We start from the raw sequence: 21,344 nt of genomic DNA, 5'->3' as shown, positions 1-21,344 counted from the left end.
CCACTGTGTGACACAGAGTGTTGGACTGGATGGGCCATTGGCCTGATCCAACATGGCTTCTCTTATGTTCTTATATACACTTCAAGGTTCCCGCACTAGGATGCCATTGGACCATTCAAACCAGCAGGGTGCCCATGGTTGGACCATCTTGCCTCTGAGAGAGAGAAGTGGCTGGGGCTGTCATAAGGGGATTGGAACATTCCTTCTCTATGTTGAGCCATAGAGGGATGGGGAGGGATGGTGGCTCAGTGGTAGAGCATCTGCTTGGGAAGCAGAAGGTCCCAGGTTCAATCCCTGGCATCTCCAAAAAAGGGTCCAGGCAAATAGGTGTGAAAAACCTCAGCTTGAGACCCTGGAGAGCCGCTGCCAGTCTGAGAAGACAATACTGACGTTGATGGACCAAGGGTCCGATTCAGTATAAGGCAGCTTCATATGTTCATATGTTCATCAATGTCTTTCACATGTTCCCTATGTTCTGTGAGCTGGGACAGAAAAGCAGTTCCATGACTGAAGAGGGCTGCCATCAAACCTCAAAAACATTAATGCATGAAGTTACTTTATACTGAATTGGACCATCAGGTATATTAAGGTCAGAATTGTCTATTCCAGGGCTTCTTTTGTAGAAAAAGCCCAGTAGGAACTCATTTGCATATTAGGCCACACCCCCTTACACCAAGCCAGCTGAAACAGCATTTCTGTGTGATCCTGCTAAAAAAAAAAAAAAGCCCTGTTCTACTCAGACTACTAGCAGCTCTCCAGAGTCTCTTGCAGAGGTCTTTCACATTACCTACTACCTGAACCTTTTAACTGGAGATGCCAGGGATTGAAACTGGGGCCTTCAGCATTCTGAGCAGCTGCTCTACCACTGAGGCATGACCCTTCCCCTTGCATCAAGGGACATCTCAACGAGGATTTAGAGGTCTGTGTCTGAGCCAAAGATGTGGAGAAAGCAAGAAAAAAAAACCCCAAAACCTGATACTGAAACTTTTATTAGGCATTTAATGATAAGAATCCAGATAATAGAAAGTAGGAGACCATACAATTATATTATAAAAGAGGGCAATCTGGCTGCGACATCTGTCACCCCATTGATCGGCAGGGTTGATTTGGCTGATCTGGCCGGATAAGCGGGTGTCCCCTCCCTCCCTCACCACTCCATGTGCGTCCCTCCTGAAGCTGTGTGCTCGGTGGAAGAGGACTACCTTCCCAGATAGGAGGGTATCGTTCTTTGGCAAAAAAAATACTATTGATGTGGCTAAATAAATTGAGGAGGGAAGGAATGTTTCTAAGTTAAACTTCAGTCACTGACTTTAGTTTAAAGCAAAGATTTCAGGGCAAATTCAGCACTTCCTGCACAGGAGAAAGATCATAGAAAATTTTTAAAGGAATCACAAAATAGTTTAATGAGCACTCAAAATGTAAAGAATCTCTTTCTGCGCCTCTAACTAGGGAAACATTAGACACTGAGAGACAAAAGCTTTTAAACGTGCACAAACCACATTAAGGTTTTGGCGTACACTATTTAGCACACACATTAATATTTTTTTTTCTTGTGGCTGTAAGCTAGGGTTGCCAGCTCTGGTTTGGGAAGTACCTGGAGATTTTGTGGGAGAAGCCTAAGGAAGGTAGGGTTTGGGAAGGGGTGAGACTTCAGCAAGGTACAATGCCACAGAATCCACCCTCCATAGCAGTCATTTCCTCCAGAGAAACTGATCTCTATTGGCTGGAGATCAATTGTAATCCTGAAAAAGCTCCAAGCCCCACCAGGAGGTTGGCAACCCTACTACCAAGCTTCATTTTTATCTGTGTGACATCATTCTCTGAATCCCCAAAGGGGCACATACTGGATCCATGGGGGGAGAGCAGCAAATAACATCTAGAAACATCATCATTTAAGAGCTGGTTTAGCCACTCCAATTAGCTTTAGCTTTCATGTCGGGCACATAGAACACTGTGAAGTCAAGTGAGCGGATAAAACAGTGAGCCATTCTTCAGACATCTCCATGAAATGAGCAGAAATAAAGCCAGAGAAGTGCTATGTTTTCTTCTGTCACTCCCCAGGGCAGTTCTAGGAACACTGGGTCAGGTAGGCTGAGATGCCGAGAAAATGTGAAATGCCTTCCCTACCGTGCTGTCATGGCATTTCACGCTGTGACTAGCTAACACCCTTCTCTGACAAGTAGGCAAATATTTCTATTTTCTGCCATTCCAGTCACGCAGCATTGGTTGCTTCAGCTGATTTTGTGCCAATTCAAGTCAGGCTTTTTCAGTGTCTGGACAAGCAATTGCATCAAATATTCTGGATGGAAACTTGTTACTATTTCACAGTCAGATTCTTAATTCTCCCCCCCCCACACACACCCCTGTTGTGTTAGGAAGCAAAAAGAGAGATGTAACATTGAGAAAAGTCCAAGAGGAGCAAAGCGTATCCCACCGCGTAGCTGGCAGTATGGACCTCTCAATTTGGCTTTGGCTGCAGAGGTTTGAAACAGAGATGTCAGCTGCAACAGAAGTAGTGGGAATTCTAAAGGTATGAGAAGTGGGGCAGTTACCATCTGTGTAACAACCAGTGCCATCCTGAGAACTCTTTCCTGGGAGGAAGACCCACTCATTAGATTTTAGTAGGATTCTGAGTAGCCCTGTTTAGGATTGCTCTTAACAGGGATTTCACCTGGAACATCAAAGTATAGACGAGCATAGGACATCCCATCAAAACCTTCATCTATGCTTTATCTCATGAATGGCTGGTCTTCAGAAAAGGTATCCTACAGCTGTTATTCTGGCATCTTTTTATGGATCAACACAGCTGCCTACATCATTGGACAAGTCCCACTCCATCCCCAATTAAGATGCGCTTCCAAGCATTAGGAATCCAGATGCTCAGCTTCTATTACAAATTTTTAATGAAGGAACTTCAAGAGGGAATCCCGGCATGAAACAGCTGAAGGCTGATGGAGCAGAAGTCCATCAGTGGCTATTAGCCACAGAATATTGATGGAACTCTCTGTCTGGGGCAGTGATGCTCTTATTCTTGGTGCTTGGAGGGGGCAACAGTGGGAGGGATTCTAGTGTCCTGGCCTCACTGATGGGCTTTCCTATGGTACCTGTTTTGGTTTTTTTTGCCACTGTGTGACACAGAGTGTTGGACTGGATGGGCCATTGGCCTGATCCAACATAGCTTCTCTTATGTTCTTAAGTAGAACTCATCATGGAGCTGGCATGACTTGGTCCATAGGGTCGTAAAGAGTCAGACTTGACTGTGTGATGAACAACAACGACAAGAACTCATCACGAAGCTTGACACTATTTCATGGGCCTCCCTTAACTTAATGGATTTCTATCACACTGTAAGTGGTATCCCATGGCTATTCTGGCATTTTTCTCTGGACCAACAAAGCTGCCTACATCACTTGCCAACTTTCCCAAACACCATCCCCAAGCAAGATACATTTCCATGAGTTGGAGATCCAGTTGGAAGCTTGGGTTATATTTTATATTACAAATCATGTCCACTCTTCAGAGAAGGGACTTCCAGAGGGAATCCCGGCATGAAATGGCTGAAGGAGAACTAATCAAGAAGCTTGACACCATTTCATTAGGCCTCTATTAACACACTACAAGATTCTTAGCACACTACCAGTGTTAACGCATTCTTTCAAGATGTGATAAGACAATTTGTCACCTATCACGGATGCTGGGAATGGTCATTGTTCTTATCTTAGGTAAAATTAAGCACTCAACTGCAACAGACTGTACATTTGCATATTGTTGTCTAGTTAGTCCCCCCTCCCTGTTTACACAGTATTTCCAAGTGTTTATGCATGTACATTAGGATTGCTAACCTCCAGGTGGGCCCTGGAGATCTCCCAGAATTATAGCTGATCTACAGACTAAAGAGGCTGGTATCCCTGGAGAAAAAAGATGCTTCGGAAGATGGACTCTGTGACATTATACCCTGTTGATGTCCCTCCCCAAGCCCCACTCTCCCCAGGGTCCACCCCCAAATCTCCAAGAATTTCTCAACCCAGATATGCATGTTTCTGCTATGAATCAGCTCCCTAGGGAGGTGGTGAGCTCCCCTCCACTGGCAGTCTTTAAGCAATGGCTGGACAAACACTTGCTGGGGATGTTCTAGGCCAGGGGTGGCCAACGGTAGCTCTCCAGATGTTTTTTGCCTACAACTCCCATCAGCTCCAGCCATTGGCCATGCTGGCTGGGGCTGATGGGAGTTGTAGGCAAAAAACATCTGGAGAGCTACCGTTGGCCACCCCTGCTCTAGGCTGATCCTGCACTGAGCAGACAGTTGGACTAGATGGCCCTTTCATACTCTGTGTTTCTATTACTCTATACTACTGAGGACCAATGTTCCCTCTAAGCTGCAGAGTCTTGTGAGCAAAAATTCTATTTTGTGAGCTTCTGATATTAAAGTTGTGAACTACTGGCATTAAAGTTGTGAGCTGCTGGATAAATTATTGTGTTCTTGGGTTAATTTTTATGATTTAAGACAAAAATGTGTGAGCTGGAGGCTAAAAATCTTACCTTAGAGGAAACGCTGCTGAGGACTCATTTCATGCATCCGATTCATGACAACTTAAACCCCAATCAAACTGATTGTCTTTAAGAGAGCTCCGTTTGGCTTTACTGCCACCCACCAACACAGTACCACTCTGGAGTAGAGATAAGGGTAGCAGGAGCTCCAAAACCTTTTAAAGCTAGAATGTTTGCAAACAATCTATCAGCACAGCAGCTTTGCCAGCAGCCAAAACTCAGCTACGGCCACTGGCAAGATTCCCGATCAGCTACCCTTCATTTCCCTCCCCTCTGGCTACAAAGGTCAGACCGATTCATTTCTTTAGGTGTTTATAACCTGCTTTCCTCCACAGTGGAGATCCAAAGCGATTCATCATCCTCTGCTCCTCCATTTTATCCTCACAACAACCTCCTGTGAAGTAGATTAGTTTTGAGAGAAAGACAGAAAAAGAAACTGGCCCAAGGCCACCAATCAACTTTCTATGGCAGAATGGGGATGTGAATTTAGTCCTCCCAATTCTACTTTGACACCATGGTGGCTCTGCTCCTTCCTTTCTCTTGTTGCTTCTTCTGTGGCATATTAGACTACAAGAAGGACTATACCACAAAGCACCAGAGGGTCAAACAGATACAACAACATGAACTCAGCAGGCACCGTCTATATCCTCTGGGCCTTGCTGCATTTCAGGGGTCCTCAACCTTTTTGACCCCTGTGGGCACCTTTGAAATTCTGACACTGTGTGGTGGGTGCAACCACAAAATGGTTGACATAAAATGGCTTTCACAGGAGGTGGAGCCAGTCACAAAATGGCTGCCACAGCTTACCTTCAGTCACAAAGTGAAGATCCTTCTGCTGGGGTACCAGCTGCTGTCAAAGCAATACTTAAAAAAAAAAAATCTATGGTCAATCATATCTTCACAGGTCCAACAGAAGCCTTGCTTGGTCAAAAGCCTCATCTGGCCCAGCCCATGTTCAAAAACACTAAGGACTTTTTTGTAGCAGGAACTCCTTTGCATATTAGGCCACACCCCTCTAATATAGGCAATCCCCCAAGAGCTTACAGGTCTCTTTTAGTACAGGGCCTACTGTGAGCTCTTGGAGGACTGGCTACATCAGGGGTGTGTGGCCTAATATGCAAAGGAGTTCCTGCTACAGAAAAAGCCCTGAAAACACTTGGTGGGTGCCAAAAGATGTCAACAGGCATTGTGGCACCCACAGGGACTATGTTGAGGAGTCCTGTTATACAGCATACTTGCTTTCATCCAATGGCTTCTTTACAAACAGCTTTATTGCAAAAAATTATATGAAGGAAAGAAAAATCTCAACTGGAAATACTCACCAATACTCGGGTACCCAGGTGTCGAAGGATCACCTCCACTGTTTAAGGATACCATAAATGCTTTATTGCTGAGGTTTTGTGCCTTTGGTAAATCACAAGGGTCAATGTAAAGAAGAGCACCTCCAAAACCCATCTCCTCTAGCAGGGAAAGCTGAGAAGATACAAAGGGGAAAAAAAATTATTGTCATCATAATTTATATAGCCCTTTGGGTGCAATATACCTGAAGTCACAATAATTCTAAACACAGCCCTGTAAGGAAAACCAATATTTCCCATTATTGTAGATAAACACAGGCTGGGAGAATTTTTAGAAAAATATATATATATATATATATAATTTACATCCCATCTTATCTCCTTAGATTCAAGGCGGGTGACAAAACAACAACAACTTGCAAAGGCATAAAAAATACAGCAGTCCATCAACAACAAAAAAGCAACACATAAGATAGAAATGCAGACAGGTCCTCCACCAAATGCAATTTTGGGCTCTATCAACAGAAGTATAGCAATGGCCCATGGTTTTTTGGCCACTGTGTGACACAGTGTTGGACTGGATGGGCTACTGGCCTGATCCAACCTGGCTTCTCTTAAATTCTAATAGTGCCCAGATCATGTGAAGTGACGGTATCATTTTACTCTGCTCTGGCCAATGGGTGTGTGTGTGGGGGAGGTATTTATGAATCTCCTGCGTTGTGCAGGTGGTTGGACTAGATGACCCTGGAAGTCCCTTCAAACTCTTTGATTCTATGATTTTAAATGCCCTCTGAAAGAAAACTATTTTGTTTGTATGTTTGTTTAAAATATTTGCATGCCACCATCTTTCCACCTAGGTTAGATTCACCAAGGTGGCAAATTGAATGTCAAAAGTAAAACCCCCACATGTGTTCTCTCTGGTAAGCTATTTCAGGGAACTGGATGTATCAAGGACAAAGTCCACAGTTTGACTGCTGTCAGATGGACAGTCCTAAGAATACATGGAGAAGTCTGAAGAAAGTGCCTTCCCTGCTATTTTAGCAGTACAAGTGCATTAAGTACTTTTATTTAAAGACTGGAACATCCTGTGAATGTACCTATTATTTTAATGTCCTTTCCTCAAATAACTGTTGAGCATATCTGTCTATTTTCAGTACACAATGATAAAACTCGCCGGTGATTTCAAATCACAAACAAAGTGACCGAAGCCTTAATCCCCCCCCTCCCTTCTTAATCTGTTTTCTCATTTTAGCTCCTCTGCTCTGGTTCATACTTTGGCAACAAAAGCCCTCCCCTCTTGTAGAGGAGATGGTGGGTGAGTCACCTAGCTGCTTAAAAATGTGTGAGCCAGGCATTTCATTATAGTACTTGATCATATGGGGGTCAGTTTGGTGCAGTGGTTAAACTAGTGGACTCTAATTTGGAAGAGCTGGGTTTGATTCTTTGTTGTTGTTGTTCAGTTGCATAGTCGAGTCCAACTCTTTGCAACCCCATGGACAAAGTCACACCAGGCCATCCTGTCTTCCATCATCCTCCGAAGTCTGCTCAAATTCGTGTTTGTTACATCAGCAACGCTGTCCAGCCATCTCATCTTCTGCCATCCCCTTCTTCTTTTGCCTTCTGTCTTTCCCAGCATCAGGATCTTCTCCAGTGAGTGCTCCCTTCTCATTTAGTGGCCAAAGTATTTGAGCTTCAGCTTCCAGGGAACAGTCAGGGTTCATTTCCCTTAGCACTGACTGATTTGATCTTCTTGCAGTCCAAGGGATTCTCAAGATTCTTCTCCTTTACAAACAGCTTTATATATATATATATATATATATATATATATATATATATATATATATATATATAGAAGAAATTATTTGCAGCTGCTGGCATGATCTTGGGTCAGTCATAACTCTGTCAGAGCTATTCTTTCAAGAGCAGTTTCTATCAGAGCTCTCTTTGCCTCACATACCTCACTGGTGTCTGTTGTGGGGACAGGAAAGGAAAGGAGACTGTAAACTGCTCTTGGGACTCCTTTGGATAGTGAAGGACGGGGTATAAATCCAATCTCCTCCTCCTCTTCTTCTTCATCATCATAGAAATCATAGCGTTCGAAAGGACCTCCAGGGTCACCTGTCCAACCCCCTGTACAATGCAGGGAATTCACAAGTACCTCCCCCTGCCCTCCTTCTCACAATCTGCCTAAGTTCACAGAATCACCATTGCTGTCAGATGGCCATCTAGCCTCTGTTTACAAAACTCCAAAGAAGGAGAGCCCACCACCTCCAAGCGAAGCCTGTTCCACTAAGGAACCGCTCTGTCAGGAAGTTCTTCCTAATGTTGAGCCGGAAACTCTTCTGATTTAATTTCAGTCTGTTGGTTCTCGTCCAACCTTCTGAGGCAACAGAAAACAACTCTGCACCATCCTCTAGGTGACAGCCCTTCAAGTGGTTGAAGATGGTGATCATATCACCTCTCAATCGTCTCCTCTCCAGGCTAAACATACCCAGCTCCTCCTCCTCCCATAATTCCCCCCTTTCCCAATGTGTGACCAGGCCTCCTGTGAGCGTGCTCCTCCAGAGATGACACTAATAGGCACCTTCTTGGATTCTTTGTCATTTATGTAATGACAGCTGCCTCCTCCATCACTAAATGAACTCAGGCTTATTTTTGCTGTTCCTCTCCCCACTCCCATCTCCACCCACCTTGATAAATGTGCTGTTCACAGCAAGGCCATGCCACTGGAGTTTCACAAACATACATGTCCAGCTATTTCGAGGTTATTTCAAGAAGCTCTTTGTTATCCCTTCTTTCCCTCCCCCCGCCCCCAACTGAACCTGAATTATTCTCCTATGCTTGTATTTTGCTATATGCTTGTTTCCATTCCATATTTAGCTGTCTGGTTAAAGACGCCTGTGTTTAAGCCCTGCCCTGGATAGCCCAGGCAAGCCTGATCTCATCAGATCTCAGAAACTAAGCAGGGTTGACTGGCAAGTACTTGGATGGGAGACCTCCTTGGAATACCAAAGCTGAAAGCAGGGGCAGGCTTTATTCAGCCACCTCTCTGAATACCCTCCATGCCCCAATAGGAGTTAGTCATCAGAAGTTAACTTCCAGGTGCACACATACACATACAAATAAGACATTTTTAAAATAAAATACCTGTGTTTTGGGGAAAATCTTATTAAAAATCTCTCTCTCTCTCTCTTTTTGAATGAGCATTATCCTATTGCTTGGATTTGCTTTCTTGTGACAAATTAGAAGAAAGAATGTTGATCTGTCCATGTAAACCAATGGCGTTTTAAAAGGGTTGTTCCTTTGCTCCGAGAGAGGTGAAGCTGCAAAGCACCCGTAACCGGGCCTTCTCCTCTATAGCCCCGAGCCTATGGAACCAACTTCCAGAGGAAATGCGGGCCCTGCGGGACCTAGAACAGTTCCGCGGGGCCTGCAAGACCTTCCTCTTCAGACTGGCTTTCCCTGATGAAAATGGAAATTGCGAAGGAAACCGCCATCAGAAAAAGTAAACATAGCACTAGCACTTTTAAAAATTAATTAATTTAATTTTAAAACTTAACCGAACTTAATTAAATGCTTATAATGTTTAATGTAATTTTATCCATTTGTATAATTCAACCCTGAACCATGTTGTTAGCCGCCCTGAGCCTGCTCCGGCGGGGAGGGCGGGATACAAATAAAATTTGTTGTTGTTGTTGCTCTAAATGACAGTGGATATTATTGTGAAATGACAGTGCAATCCTAAATAATGTTACGTCCTTTGAAGTCCACTGGTTTCAATGGACTCGGAAGAGTGTAGCTCTATTTATTGCTGGACTGGTAGCCTCCTTTCTGCATCCAGAATGAATATTTGCATGTAAAGTTTCTTTTATAAAAGAACAAATAGCACTAGCACTTTTATCAATTTAATTAAGTGATTTTAAACTTATTAGAATTTTTAATGTTTAATGTTAATGTAACCTTGTCTTTGTATAAGGGAAATTGAATGATGTTGTTAGCCGCCCTGAGCCTGCTCCGGCGGGGAGGGCGGGATATAAATAAAATTATCTATCTATCTAATTATCTATCTTTTATTTCTTTTTTTAACGAAATCAATGCTTTTCTTTTTAAACTGCAATCTTTAAAAATATATATATATATATGTGACCTGATTACAAACCAGGAAAATTGAGGTTTGTCACAGTTCAGCTTGGGAGGTTCTTTCCCTTTAAATGGCTTTTACAAGCCATTTCAGTGGTCCCTTCCGCTCTCCCCTACTTGGAAGGGGAAGGTAGGCAAAAGGGATTACTGAAATTCTGAAATGGCTTGCAAAAGCCATTTAAAGGGATCCCTTTAGATGGTTTTGCAAGCCATTTCAGCCATCCCTTTCACTCTGCCCCCCCCACTTGGAAGCACATGAGAGCGAAAGGGATCGCTGAAATACCTTGCAAAAGCCATTTAACGGAAAAACCATAAATGGCTTTTGCAAACTGTTCCAGCATTTCAGTGATCCCTTTTGCTCCCCTGCTTCCAAGCTGAGAGGAGTGAAAGGGATAGCAGAAATTGCTTCCAACTGGGAAGGCACAAATGGCTTCTCATTTGGCTTGCTGAATCATGCCACCACTATGCAACCCAGCAAGCAAACTGGGAAGGCATTTAAATGTCTTCCCAGTTGACTCACTGGCCGTTTTCCCACTCACGTTTTACTGGCGCCACGACCCTCCTGACGCCGGCGAATCTGCCTGGATTTCGCAACAGAAGCGCCGGCGCTCCCAGAAGCGCCGGCGCTTTCCGTCGCTAAGCCAGCGCAAACGTTTTCCTGCATCTTTGCGATTTCCGTTTGCGCTGGCTTAGCGACGGAAGTAGCCGGCGCTTCTGGGAGCGCCGGAGCTTCTGATGCGAAATCCAGGCAGATTCGCCGGCGTCAGGATGGTCGTGGCGCCAGTAAAACGTGAGTGGGAAAACGGCCACTGAGTTGTGCTGCCATCAACTGAGAAGGCATTTAAATCTTGGAGAAGGAAATGCGGTCTCTTTGAATGCCTTCTCCAATCCTCACCGCCAGCACCAAGATGTCTGCTGACACCTCTCCCCCAGGAGGTTCATAAGAGGTTTGTGTGGCTTGTGAAAGCACAGGATAGCACGAACCAAAACTTGTGAACCAAAATGCATGATGAACTTAGGTTCGTTATTAGTTTTGTAGCCATCCCTAAACCTGATTAAACTGACAGACAGCCCGTAACTTTGTTTAACCATCAATTACTCTTATCTTTTCACAGAACAGAGAGAGGCACAACATTCTACTCCATTTATCTAGGAAGGATCACCTATTCCTAGTTTCTAGGAATTCTTTGTGGAACCATTATGGGCTCTCTCTGAACAGTTAGCATCCAGTGAGAAGAAATCAGCCAACATTCTCAGCCGTTAAGCTGACAAACGTATGGTCAGTTGACATCAAAGCACCTTTTTTGTGGCTGTGAAGGGCCACTTAGCTCTTGTCACAAGAAGCTTATCTGCTTTCTTACCAACTGAAGTGTGGCGGCAGAGATTGTGTGTGTCCTTTGAATGACACCGGTGTGTTTTTCCTGCAAGTTCTCAGGTCAATATTCTGACAGTTACTGGAACTGCAGAGAGCTGGTGTGGTACAGTGCTTCAGGTGACTGAATAGGTTCTGGGAAGCCCAGGTTCAAATCCCCACTCTGCTCTGGAGGCTCACTGGCTGACCTTGGGCCACTCTTTCTCTCTCAACCTAACCTACTTCACAGGTTGGTTGTGGTGAGGAGAGCGTGTGGAAGCAGCTGGGGTGGAAAGTGGGTTGTAAATAAATGTAGATAAGTAAATATCAAGTAGCCAAATTGTGATGGAGGATTAAATGCACATGCAGCATGCCCTGAAATTTATAGATACACACACACATATAAGAACATAAGAGAATCCATGTTGGATCAAGCCAGTGGCCCATCCAGTCCAACACTGTCACACAGTGGCCAAAAAGCCCAAGTGCCATCAGAAGGTCTATCAATGGGACCAGGACACTAGAAGCCCTTCCACTGTGCCTCCCAAGCACCAAGAATACAGAGCATCACTGCCCCAGACAGAGAGTTCCAACTATAAACTGTGGCTAATAGCCACTGATGGACCTCTGCTCCATATGCTTATCCAATCCCCTCTTGAATATATGTATTCATGCATGCATGCATGTATAAAATTGAAGGCATGCTGCATGTGAGGAGAAGAAGAAGAAAAGGAAGAAGAGGAGGAGGAGATCGGATTTATACCTTGCCCTTCACTTGGAGTCTAAGAGAGGTTTACAGTCTCCTTTCCCCTCCCCACATGAGACAGCCTGTGAGATAGTTGGGGCTGAGAGAGCTCTGATAGAAAATGCTCTTGAGAGAACAGGTCAGACAGAGTTATGACTAACCCAAGGTCATACCAGCATCCGCATGTGAAGGAGTGGGGAATCAAACCCAAGTCTCCCAGATTAGAATGCACGCATATATAACCACTACATCCAACTGGCTCTCTGTTACATATGTATATAGTTGGTTAACTGCCCATGGACTCTTACACTCTTATTTGCAGTATGAAGGGGAGGGGGGGGGAACACATTAAAAGGGAAGATTGCTAATGTGCTCAAGGGCACAGCTCACAGGAGGAGTTCATGCTTTGCATAAACTAAGTCACAGGTTGTCGCCTTGCCATCTACAGTTAAAGCAGCTTAAGTAAAAAGATTGGGGGCAACCTTTCCCGGGGACCTTGCAAAACTGTTTCCAGACTGGGCTAATGGAACTTCAGTCTCAAAACTAAGACAGATGTGCAGCTTCCTCCACCCCAAGTGACCCAATGGTGCTGTACCACGGCAAAACGCAGGATGAGAATCAGATGCTCCCCACTGCTTCACATAGAGTTATAAAATTTGGATGCTGACAGTAAGTTTTTGTTTTGAGGGGACATAGTCACACATATGATTCCATATATCAGAAATCTGAAAATGACTTTGTGCATTCAAAGAAAAACATTTGGCTCACTTTGTAGGATACTTATATAACGGGAATAAGTTTTTTTATCCTTCAGTTCTGTTGTCTCTCTTTTTGAGTAGTAATAGAGGCTCTAGTTCATTTTCAGATTCATAGAATCATAGAGTTGGAAGGGAGCTCCAGAGTCATCTAGTCCAACCCCCTGCACAATGCAGGAAACCCACAAATATCTCCCTCCAAATTCACAGGTTCCTCATTGCTGTCAGATGGCCATCTAGCTTCTGCTTAAAAACCTCCAAGGAAGGAGACCCCACCACCATCCGAGGAAGCCTGTTCCACTGAGGAATTGCTCTAACGGTCAGGAAGTTCTTCCTAATGTTGAGCCGGAAACTCTTTTGATTTAATTTCAACCCACTGGTTCTGGTCCTACCTTCTGAGGCCGGCCTTCCTTCCTTCCTTCCTTCCTTCCTTCCTTCCTTCCTTCCTTCCTTCCTTCCTTCCTTCCTTCCTTCCTTCCTTCCTTCCTTCCTTCCTTCCTTTTCTTGCTAGGGCTGCCAGCTTCCATGTGAGGTCTGGGAATTACCCAGAATTACAACTAACCTCCTGGGACTACAGAGGTCAGTTCCCCTGGAGAAAATGGCTGCTTTGGAGGGTGAAATTATATCCCAATGAGGGTGAAAGTATATCCCAACTCCCTGCACAATGCAAGAAACCCACAAATACTTCCCCCCAAATTCACAGGATCCACATTGCTGTCAGATGGCCATCTAGCCTCTGCTTAAAAACCTCTGTGGAGAAACGCCATCTGAGAGTGTTGGTGCTTCATCCAAAAAGGCGGGGATCAGTAAATCCATTCAGCAGGCTTTGTAGCCTTCCCCTCACTCCCCCCCTCCCTTCCAGAGCCAAACCAACAACGCTAGGGGGAAAGTCTCCTAGAGAGGCAGGAAGGGCTGTTGTTCTTGCCATGTGCTAGGCAGGAAGAGTCTCTCAGTTTTGCAGCAGGCGCTCGGGAAGGGAGGCTGCTTGCCTGTGGGCTCCTGCCTGGGAGGCTCCAGGCAGTAAGACAAAGTAAGTCATTCTCTTAGGCAGATCAAGTATAGACCAGGGACAATACGATGCGTTTAAAAACCACCTTTATTTTGTTATGCTGTTTGCTGAGCTGTGTTGTGCTGTACTAGGCTGTGTTAACTTTTTAAAGGCAACTGTTTTTGGTTTGTTTTCCTTTTCCTATCTTTTTCTCTTTTTAAATAAATATATTTTTACTGTTTAAATGCTGGCAATCAATCTCTGTACCACCTAGATCCCCAGACCGCTTTAGACCACGCTGTTTTAAGGAGGGGGCCCCGGGGAAGGGGGAAGGCATGCAGTTGGATAAGGTGCCAATCCTCCAGGGGTGCCCCAAAGAAGCGCTGAGGTCTCTGTGAAACCCAAGTGCAGGGTGGCAGAGGACCTTGAGGCCTAGCCTCATAGCAGGAGAGGGGGATTGGGAGTCCTGTTCCTCTCAATCTGAACCCCGGGACTGAGCAGGTGGTGGCAGCGAGCCCAAGGGGCAGGAGGAGACATAGCTCCCTCCAGGAGTTGGCGACTCCATAGGGAGCTGACGGGACCGGGTCTGAAGGCAGAATCGGGCCGGTTCCGTCACACTTGGCGGCAGCGGTGGGATAAGAACAAACAGAGAACTTGATTGGCCAGGCATTTTTGTTTTTTTTATACGTGCAAGCACCCAGAGAAAGCAACAGCGGTTTTGTTTTATTTTCGGGTCAACTGGAGTAGGGAAAGTTTAGTTAGTTAGGATGGAGCGTACTAAGAGGCTGGAAATCCTGGAGATGACAAAGCCACAGCTCCAGGAAGAGTGTGCAAAGCTCGAGCTGGAGTGTGACAACCTGACTGTAGTAGATATGCAAGACCTCCTGTTGGAGTATCATCAGCATGCAGGGGCACTTGCAAAAATGTTCCCCACCCAGTCAGAAGAACTCTTGCGGTTACGGTTGGAATTGGCAAGAATCCGTACCAAGGCGTACCAAGAGCGCAGATGGAAGGAAAGAGAGAGAGAGGAACGACAAGCAGAGAGGGATGCGATCCGCAGACAGGAAGAAGCAGAGATCCGCAGACGGGAACAAGAAGAGCAACGTCGCCATGAGCTTGAGGTGCTACGTCTGGAAGCTGAACTAAGCAAAGAGATCCAAGTCACGCCCAAAGACTTTGCAGTGTACAAGGAGGGAGAAGACCCCTCCACATACCTCTCCAACTTTGAGAGGGCAGCCAAACAGTGGGGGATTGCAGAGGAGGACTATATGTCTTACCTCTGTAGCAACCTGACTGGAGAGCTTTCAGCCATCTATTACAGCATGCCTATGGAAGATGGGGGGATAACTTTTGCGGCCTATAAGGCCACTGTATTTAAAAGGTTTAAACTGGGGCCAGACCACTCCCGAAAGCAGTTCAGGGGTTTGGCTCCACAAGAAGGTAAATCCTATTCTGAATGTGGGGTAATGAAGGAACAAACAGTTCCAGTGTTATTGGGCCGGGATTTGGTGGTTGGCCAGTACTCTATCAAGGCTGTACCCCGCAGCCAAACCCCCAGGGGAAAGTGGGAGGAGGAAGGCAACTTTAAGGAAGCCGCCTCACCACCAACCAGGGAGGGGGAAATAACCCAGGTTACTGAGGACGAAGAGAGGGCAGTCACCCAGGAGGGGGAGGGCCAGCCTGTCTCAAGTCCTGGAGTAGGGTGTTCCCAAGGGGAAGAGGGGTGTAGCTTTCCCCAAGTGCAGCCGGAGGCTGTGGATGTTCCTAGCGAGGAAGGGAACCTGTCTAGCGTAAAGGATGTGAATGCTGAAGAGACCAAGGTGGAGAGTGGAGATTTCACAGGAGGTTCTGAGAGCAGCAAGGCTAATGTGGGCTCAGAGGAGCACATTGCTGAAGGCTTGGGGGGACGGGAGCGGTTCCAGAAGGGGGTCCGGAGCGGCCTTAGGTTGGAACCGGTTCACCAAGTAGCTGTGGATCAGGAAGTGGGATCGTCCGAGATGCTCTCAAAACAGGTCGTCTTGAAGCAGGGCAGACAGGAGTCCTGGGAAGCTGTGGGACCTTCCAGGCAGGAAGGGGGTCAGTTTGGTAGTGCTGAAAAACCAACCGAGGGGACTGAGAACCCAAGCCAAACCCTCAGGGGAAGGTGGGGGGAGGAGGGCAACTTTAGGGAAGCCACCTCACCACCAACCAGGGAGGGGGAGGACCAGTCTGTCTCAAACCCTGCAGGAGGGTGTGCCCAATGGGAAGTGGGGTGCCAATTTCCACAAGGGCAGCAGCATGCTGTGGACCCTTCCAGGCAGGAAGGAGCTCAGTTGGCTGACACTGAAAAAGCAACTGAGGGGGCGGAGAACCCAGATCCAACTTTGGCTAAGTGTTCTGGAAACAGTGGGACTAGGGGTGGCTTGAAGGAACAGATGATAGGAAGTCTGGGGCAGCCAGAAATGTTCCTGTCTGAGGTTCAAAGTGACCCGAGGCTGGAACCACTGTGTGAGTTGGCAAGGGACCAGGAAGTGGAGTTCTCAGAAGTTGAGACAGGGGATAGGGTGATGGTTTCCCTGCCACTTCATACTGGTGAACGGAAAGTGGAATGGGAGGGACCCCATGTGATTGTGGATGACCTGGGCGATGCTACTTATGTGGTGGCTATGGAGAAGACGGGAAAGGCAGTTCAAGTGGTGCAGGTGGATGTACCACAGCCAGTCTCTGCGAGGTCCATGGTGTTGCATAGAGGTAGGAAGGAAGGAGACAAAAAGAAGCTGGGACAGCAATTGTTTGGAGCCCCAGAGGTAGTTTTCTGGGAGGACAGAGTGGACAGAGGGAACATTCCACCAATGAGGGATAAAGAAGGAGCAACTGTGTGGGAACTGGGCAGTTTCCAACGCCATATGTGGGGCCAGGGATTTCCTCCTTTGATGGACCACTCACCCCAGCAACAGCAGCAACGGAGGGAGAGCACCAAACTCCAGAGGTGGTCCTGGGAGATGGAGGAGTACATCTTAAAGACTGGACATTCCTGCTGCATGCAGCCATGCAACGTTTTGTCCAGAAAGGACATGGGCACCTACGGTGCTGGACTTTGTGTATTATTGGAGAAATACCTGAATGTTGGTATAATATTTTGGTTAATGGGTTTCTCCTTGTTTGTTTGGATTCTGCTACGGGGTTACCTCTGTAGGAGGCAACCCCTCCGGCTCAGAATTTAAGGAGGGGGAAGTGTGGAGAAACGCCATCTGAGAGTGTTGGTGCTTCATCCAAAAAGGCGGGGATCAGTAAATCCATTCAGCAGGCTTTGTAGCCTTCCGCTCACTCCCCCCCTCCCTTCCAGAGCCAAACCAACAACGCTAGGGGGAAAGTCTCCTAGAGAGGCAGGAAGGGCTGTTGTTCTTGCCATGTGCTAGGCAGGAAGAGTCTCTCAGTTTTGCAGCAGGCGCTCGGGAAGGGAGGCTGCTTGCCTGTGGGCTCCTGCCTGGGAGGCTCCAGGCAGTAAGACAAAGTAAGTCATTCTCTTAGGCAGATCAAGTATAGACCAGGGACAATACGATGCGTTTAAAAACCACCTTTATTTTGTTATGCTGTTTGCTGAGCTGTGTTGTGCTGTACTAGGCTGTGTTAACTTTTTAAAGGCAACTGTTTTTGGTTTGTTTTCCTTTTCCTATCTTTTTCTCTTTTTAAATAAATATATTTTTACTGTTTAAATGCTGGCAATCAATCTCTGTACCACCTAGATCCCCAGACCGCTTTAGACCACGCTGTTTTAAGGAGGGGGCCCCGGGGAAGGGGGAAGGCATGCAGTTGGATAAGGTGCCAATCCTCCAGGGGTGCCCCAAAGAAGCGCTGAGGTCTCTGTGAAACCCAAGTGCAGGGTGGCAGAGGACCTTGAGGCCTAGCCTCATAGCAGGAGAGGGGGATTGGGAGTCCTGTTCCTCTCAATCTGAACCCCGGGACTGAGCAGGTGGTGGCAGCGAGCCCAAGGGGCAGGAGGAGACATAGCTCCCTCCAGGAGTTGGCGACTCCATAGGGAGCTGACGGGACCGGGTCTGAAGGCAGAATCGGGCCGGTTCCGCCACAACCTCCAAGGAAGGAGAGCCCACCACCACTGAGGAATAGCTCCTCTAGCTATCAGGAAATTCTTCCTAATGTTGAGCCAGAAACTCGTTTGATTTAATTTCAATCCATTGGTTCTGGTCCTACCTTCTGAGGCCTCTTTCTTTCTTTCTTTCTTTCTTTCTTTCTTTCTTTCTTTCTTTCTTTCTTTCTTTCTTTCTTTCTTTCTTTCTTTCTTTCTTTCTTTCTTTCTTTCTTTCTTTCGTAGGGCTGCCAGCCTCCATGTGGGGTCTGGAATTACCCAGAATTACAACTAATCTCTTGGGACTACAGAGATCAGTTCCCCTGGAGAAAATGGCTGCTTTGGAGGGTGAAATTATATCCCAATGAGGACCCTCCTCTCCCCAAACCTCACCCTCCCCAGATCCCACCTCCAGTTAACCAGGCATTTTCCAACCTAGAGCTGAGAACCTTACTTTTTACACTTTTATAATAGATCATTTAATTCCTTAGTTTCATTATCTGCATTTACTAAAATAAATGCATGCTGTGGACACAGATGCTGAACTTGTGGAGCCCACATACTTCAGGGACCATGGCTCACTGGCAGAGCATCTGTTTGCCATGCAGGAGGTCCCAGGTTCAATCCTCAGTATCTCCAGTTAAAAGATCTGGTAGTAGTTGATGTGAAAGACCTCTGCCTGAGACCCTGGAGAGCAGCTACCCAGTCAGAGTAGACTGACTTTGATGGATCAATGGTCTTATTCAGAATAAGGTGGCTTCATGTGTTCCTGTGTTCAAAACATGAGAAAGGCCCAGCCAATCACTCAGTGTTTTGCATTGAGGCTGAATTTAGACGACCTGGCACAACTCAAAAACAATTCAGAAAAACTTGGTGTCCCAATCAACTAGGACCTCCCAAATGGTCATACAGACACTGAAGCTTTGTATAATATTGTGGGTTCAAACGCACTTAAGAGACGAGGTTGCAGTGATCATAGCTCTCTTTATTAGTTTCAGCATGGTAATGGCTGAACTAGAAGACTGCTTTACTGGGCCAACGGGGTCAACTATATACACTTCAAGGTTCCCATGCTAGAACATCATTGGATCATTTAAACCAGCAAGGGGCCTGTGATTGGACAAGGGCAGCAGGGATTTGGATCCTACTGTCCATTGTTCCCTAGTCCCCAAGCTAAGACCTAAAGACTCCAATGAGCCAGGCAGGAACATAGTTAATAGCAACATTAGTCCACATCCAAAACACTTTGAGACTTTGAAAAGGCAATGCATGCTGGCCAAGTTCAACGTCTCAGGTTCCAAACATGATTGTAGCACTCAAACCACCCTCTGCTTCCAATTAGGGAGCTAATATGTAAGTTTATCATGGGAAACTTTGCTTGACTCCAATGCTAAGCAAAAACAGAAACAAAAAGTTTGTGAATTTCCTTTATTCACCACCTTTCACAGCTATTGAGATGCCAAAAAGAACCAGCGTGATGTGGTGCTTAGGCTATTTCCAGAGAGTAGACTTGCCAGCTCTCCTGCTACAGTGAGAGAACTCCAGCTAGCAACCCTCTTGAACCCCAATCTCAAAAGATTCATGCACGCCAGGGCCCTGATCGACTCCGGGTGCACAAGAGACATCATCACCCCGCGCCTGGTGGAGGCGCTAGGGCTAGCCACAACCCCCCTTCCCCACCCCATCCAATTCGAACAAATGGATGGATCAATTATGAGGGGAGAACCTTGCACACTAGAAACCCAGGCCACCCCCATGGGGACGGAGGAACACTGGGGAGTAGAAACTTTTGTCATAGCCCCATCCTCCTCTTTCGATGTAGTGATGGGAGCCGGGTGGCTGGCCCGGCACCAACCGGACATTCGATGGGCCGAGCAGATTGTGCGGTTCCCAGACTGGCGGTGTGAACACCACCACTGGAGGGCCGAATGGGGCCCGAAAGCACCCCCCCAGAACGAGAGACTTTGCCTCACACTTGAGGAAGTTAGGTCGATACCCAAAGAATACAGGGACCTGAAGAAAGCCTTTAGCGAACGGGAGGCCGACGAGCTCCCCCCGCACCGCCCGACGGACTGCGCTATCGAACTAATCCCAGGGCAGGCGCTACCAAAGGCAAAGCTGTATTCGATGGGGTGGGCAGAGAAAGCGGAACTGAGAAAATTCATTGATAAAAACTTGAAGCGAGGGTTCATCCGACCAGCGACGGCCCCCCATGCGGCCCCGGTCCTGTTCCGCAAGAAAAAGGATGGGGGGCTTAGACTTTGCACAGATTTTCGCGGGATAAACGGGATTTCAATGTCCAATGCTTACCCGATCCCGCTGATAAGAGTTTTATTGAACACTGTGGCTGAGGGAAAGATTTTCACCAAACTCGATCTCCGAGACGCGTACTTCCGCGTGAGGATTAAAGAGGGAGACGAGTGGAAAACAGCATTCAACACTCCCATGGGACAATTTGAGTATTTAGTGATGCCCTTCGGGCTTCAGGGGGCACCAGGGGTTTTCATGAACTTCATAAACGAGGTGTTAAGGGAATTTTTGTACAAGGGGGTGGTGGTGTACCTTGATGACATCATTATCTATTCGAAAGATCTCGAATCGCATGTACCCCTGGTGAGGAAAGTGTTGACAACATTGTGTAAAAACAAACTGTATGCCAAATTGTCTAAATGTGAATTCCACAAAACGGAACTAGACTACTTGGGTTTCCGAGTGTCAGGGGAGGGACTAGCCATGGACCCCGCCAAAATTCAAGCGGTCCTAGACTGGGAACCCCCCAGAACCCGACGGCAGCTACAATCTTTCATCGGGTTCGCAAATTTCTACCGCGGGTTCATAAAGGGGTTCGCCCGGGTGATGCTCCCCCTCACAGAGCTTCTCAAAACGAAGGGGAAAGGGGATGAAGCAAAAAAGCCCGGCGCGCGTTTAACGTGGACGCCAGAATGCCACCGCGCCTTCCAAGAGCTCAAACAACTCTTCACCTCTGAACCAATATTGGCTCACCCCAATGAATTAAAACCCTTCGTGGTGCAATGTGACGCTTCCGACGTCGCCGTAGGAGCCATATTGATGCAGAGGAATGAAGGGGGGGACCTACGCCCCTGTGCCTATATCTCCCACAAATTTTCAAATGAACAGAGGAACTGGTCAGTCTGGGACAAGGAGGCGTTTGCAGTAATGTTTGCCTTAAAAACCTGGAGATCTTGGCTAGAGGGAGCCCGAGTCCCCTTCGAAATCTGGACTGACCACAAGAACCTAGAAGCCCTCACCGGCCGCCGTAAACTGACGGCCAAACAAATCCGATGGGCGGGGTTCTTTGCTAAGTTTGACTTCGTGTTAAAATACATCCCCGGCACCAAAAACTTTTTGGCCGATGCACTATCGCGCCTGCCGCAGCACGAAAGTCAGAGAGAGGAGGTAGTCGATTCCCTCATCCCCCCCCTCAGCAGTCGC

The 21,344-nt window shown here is 46.7% G+C and overlaps 1 protein-coding gene across 1 annotated transcript in view; it reads right to left on the bottom strand.

The window, feature by feature from the left end:
* Window positions 1-21,344, bottom strand: part of NAALADL2 (N-acetylated alpha-linked acidic dipeptidase like 2) — a 937,215-nt gene that overhangs the window by 427,090 nt on the left and 488,781 nt on the right. Inside the window, exon 5 of the mRNA XM_060242532.1 lies at window positions 5,871-6,021. Within this exon, the coding sequence (XP_060098515.1) occupies window positions 5,871-6,021 (151 nt within the window). The remainder of the gene's footprint in view (window positions 1-5,870; window positions 6,022-21,344) is intronic.

Source organism: Heteronotia binoei, chromosome 6 (assembly GCF_032191835.1).
Source record: "Heteronotia binoei isolate CCM8104 ecotype False Entrance Well chromosome 6, APGP_CSIRO_Hbin_v1, whole genome shotgun sequence".
NCBI classification, from domain to species: Eukaryota; Metazoa; Chordata; class Lepidosauria; order Squamata; family Gekkonidae; genus Heteronotia; species Heteronotia binoei.
Note: the sequence above shows the minus strand (reverse complement) of the source record. Positions and strands in the feature narration are given on the sequence as shown.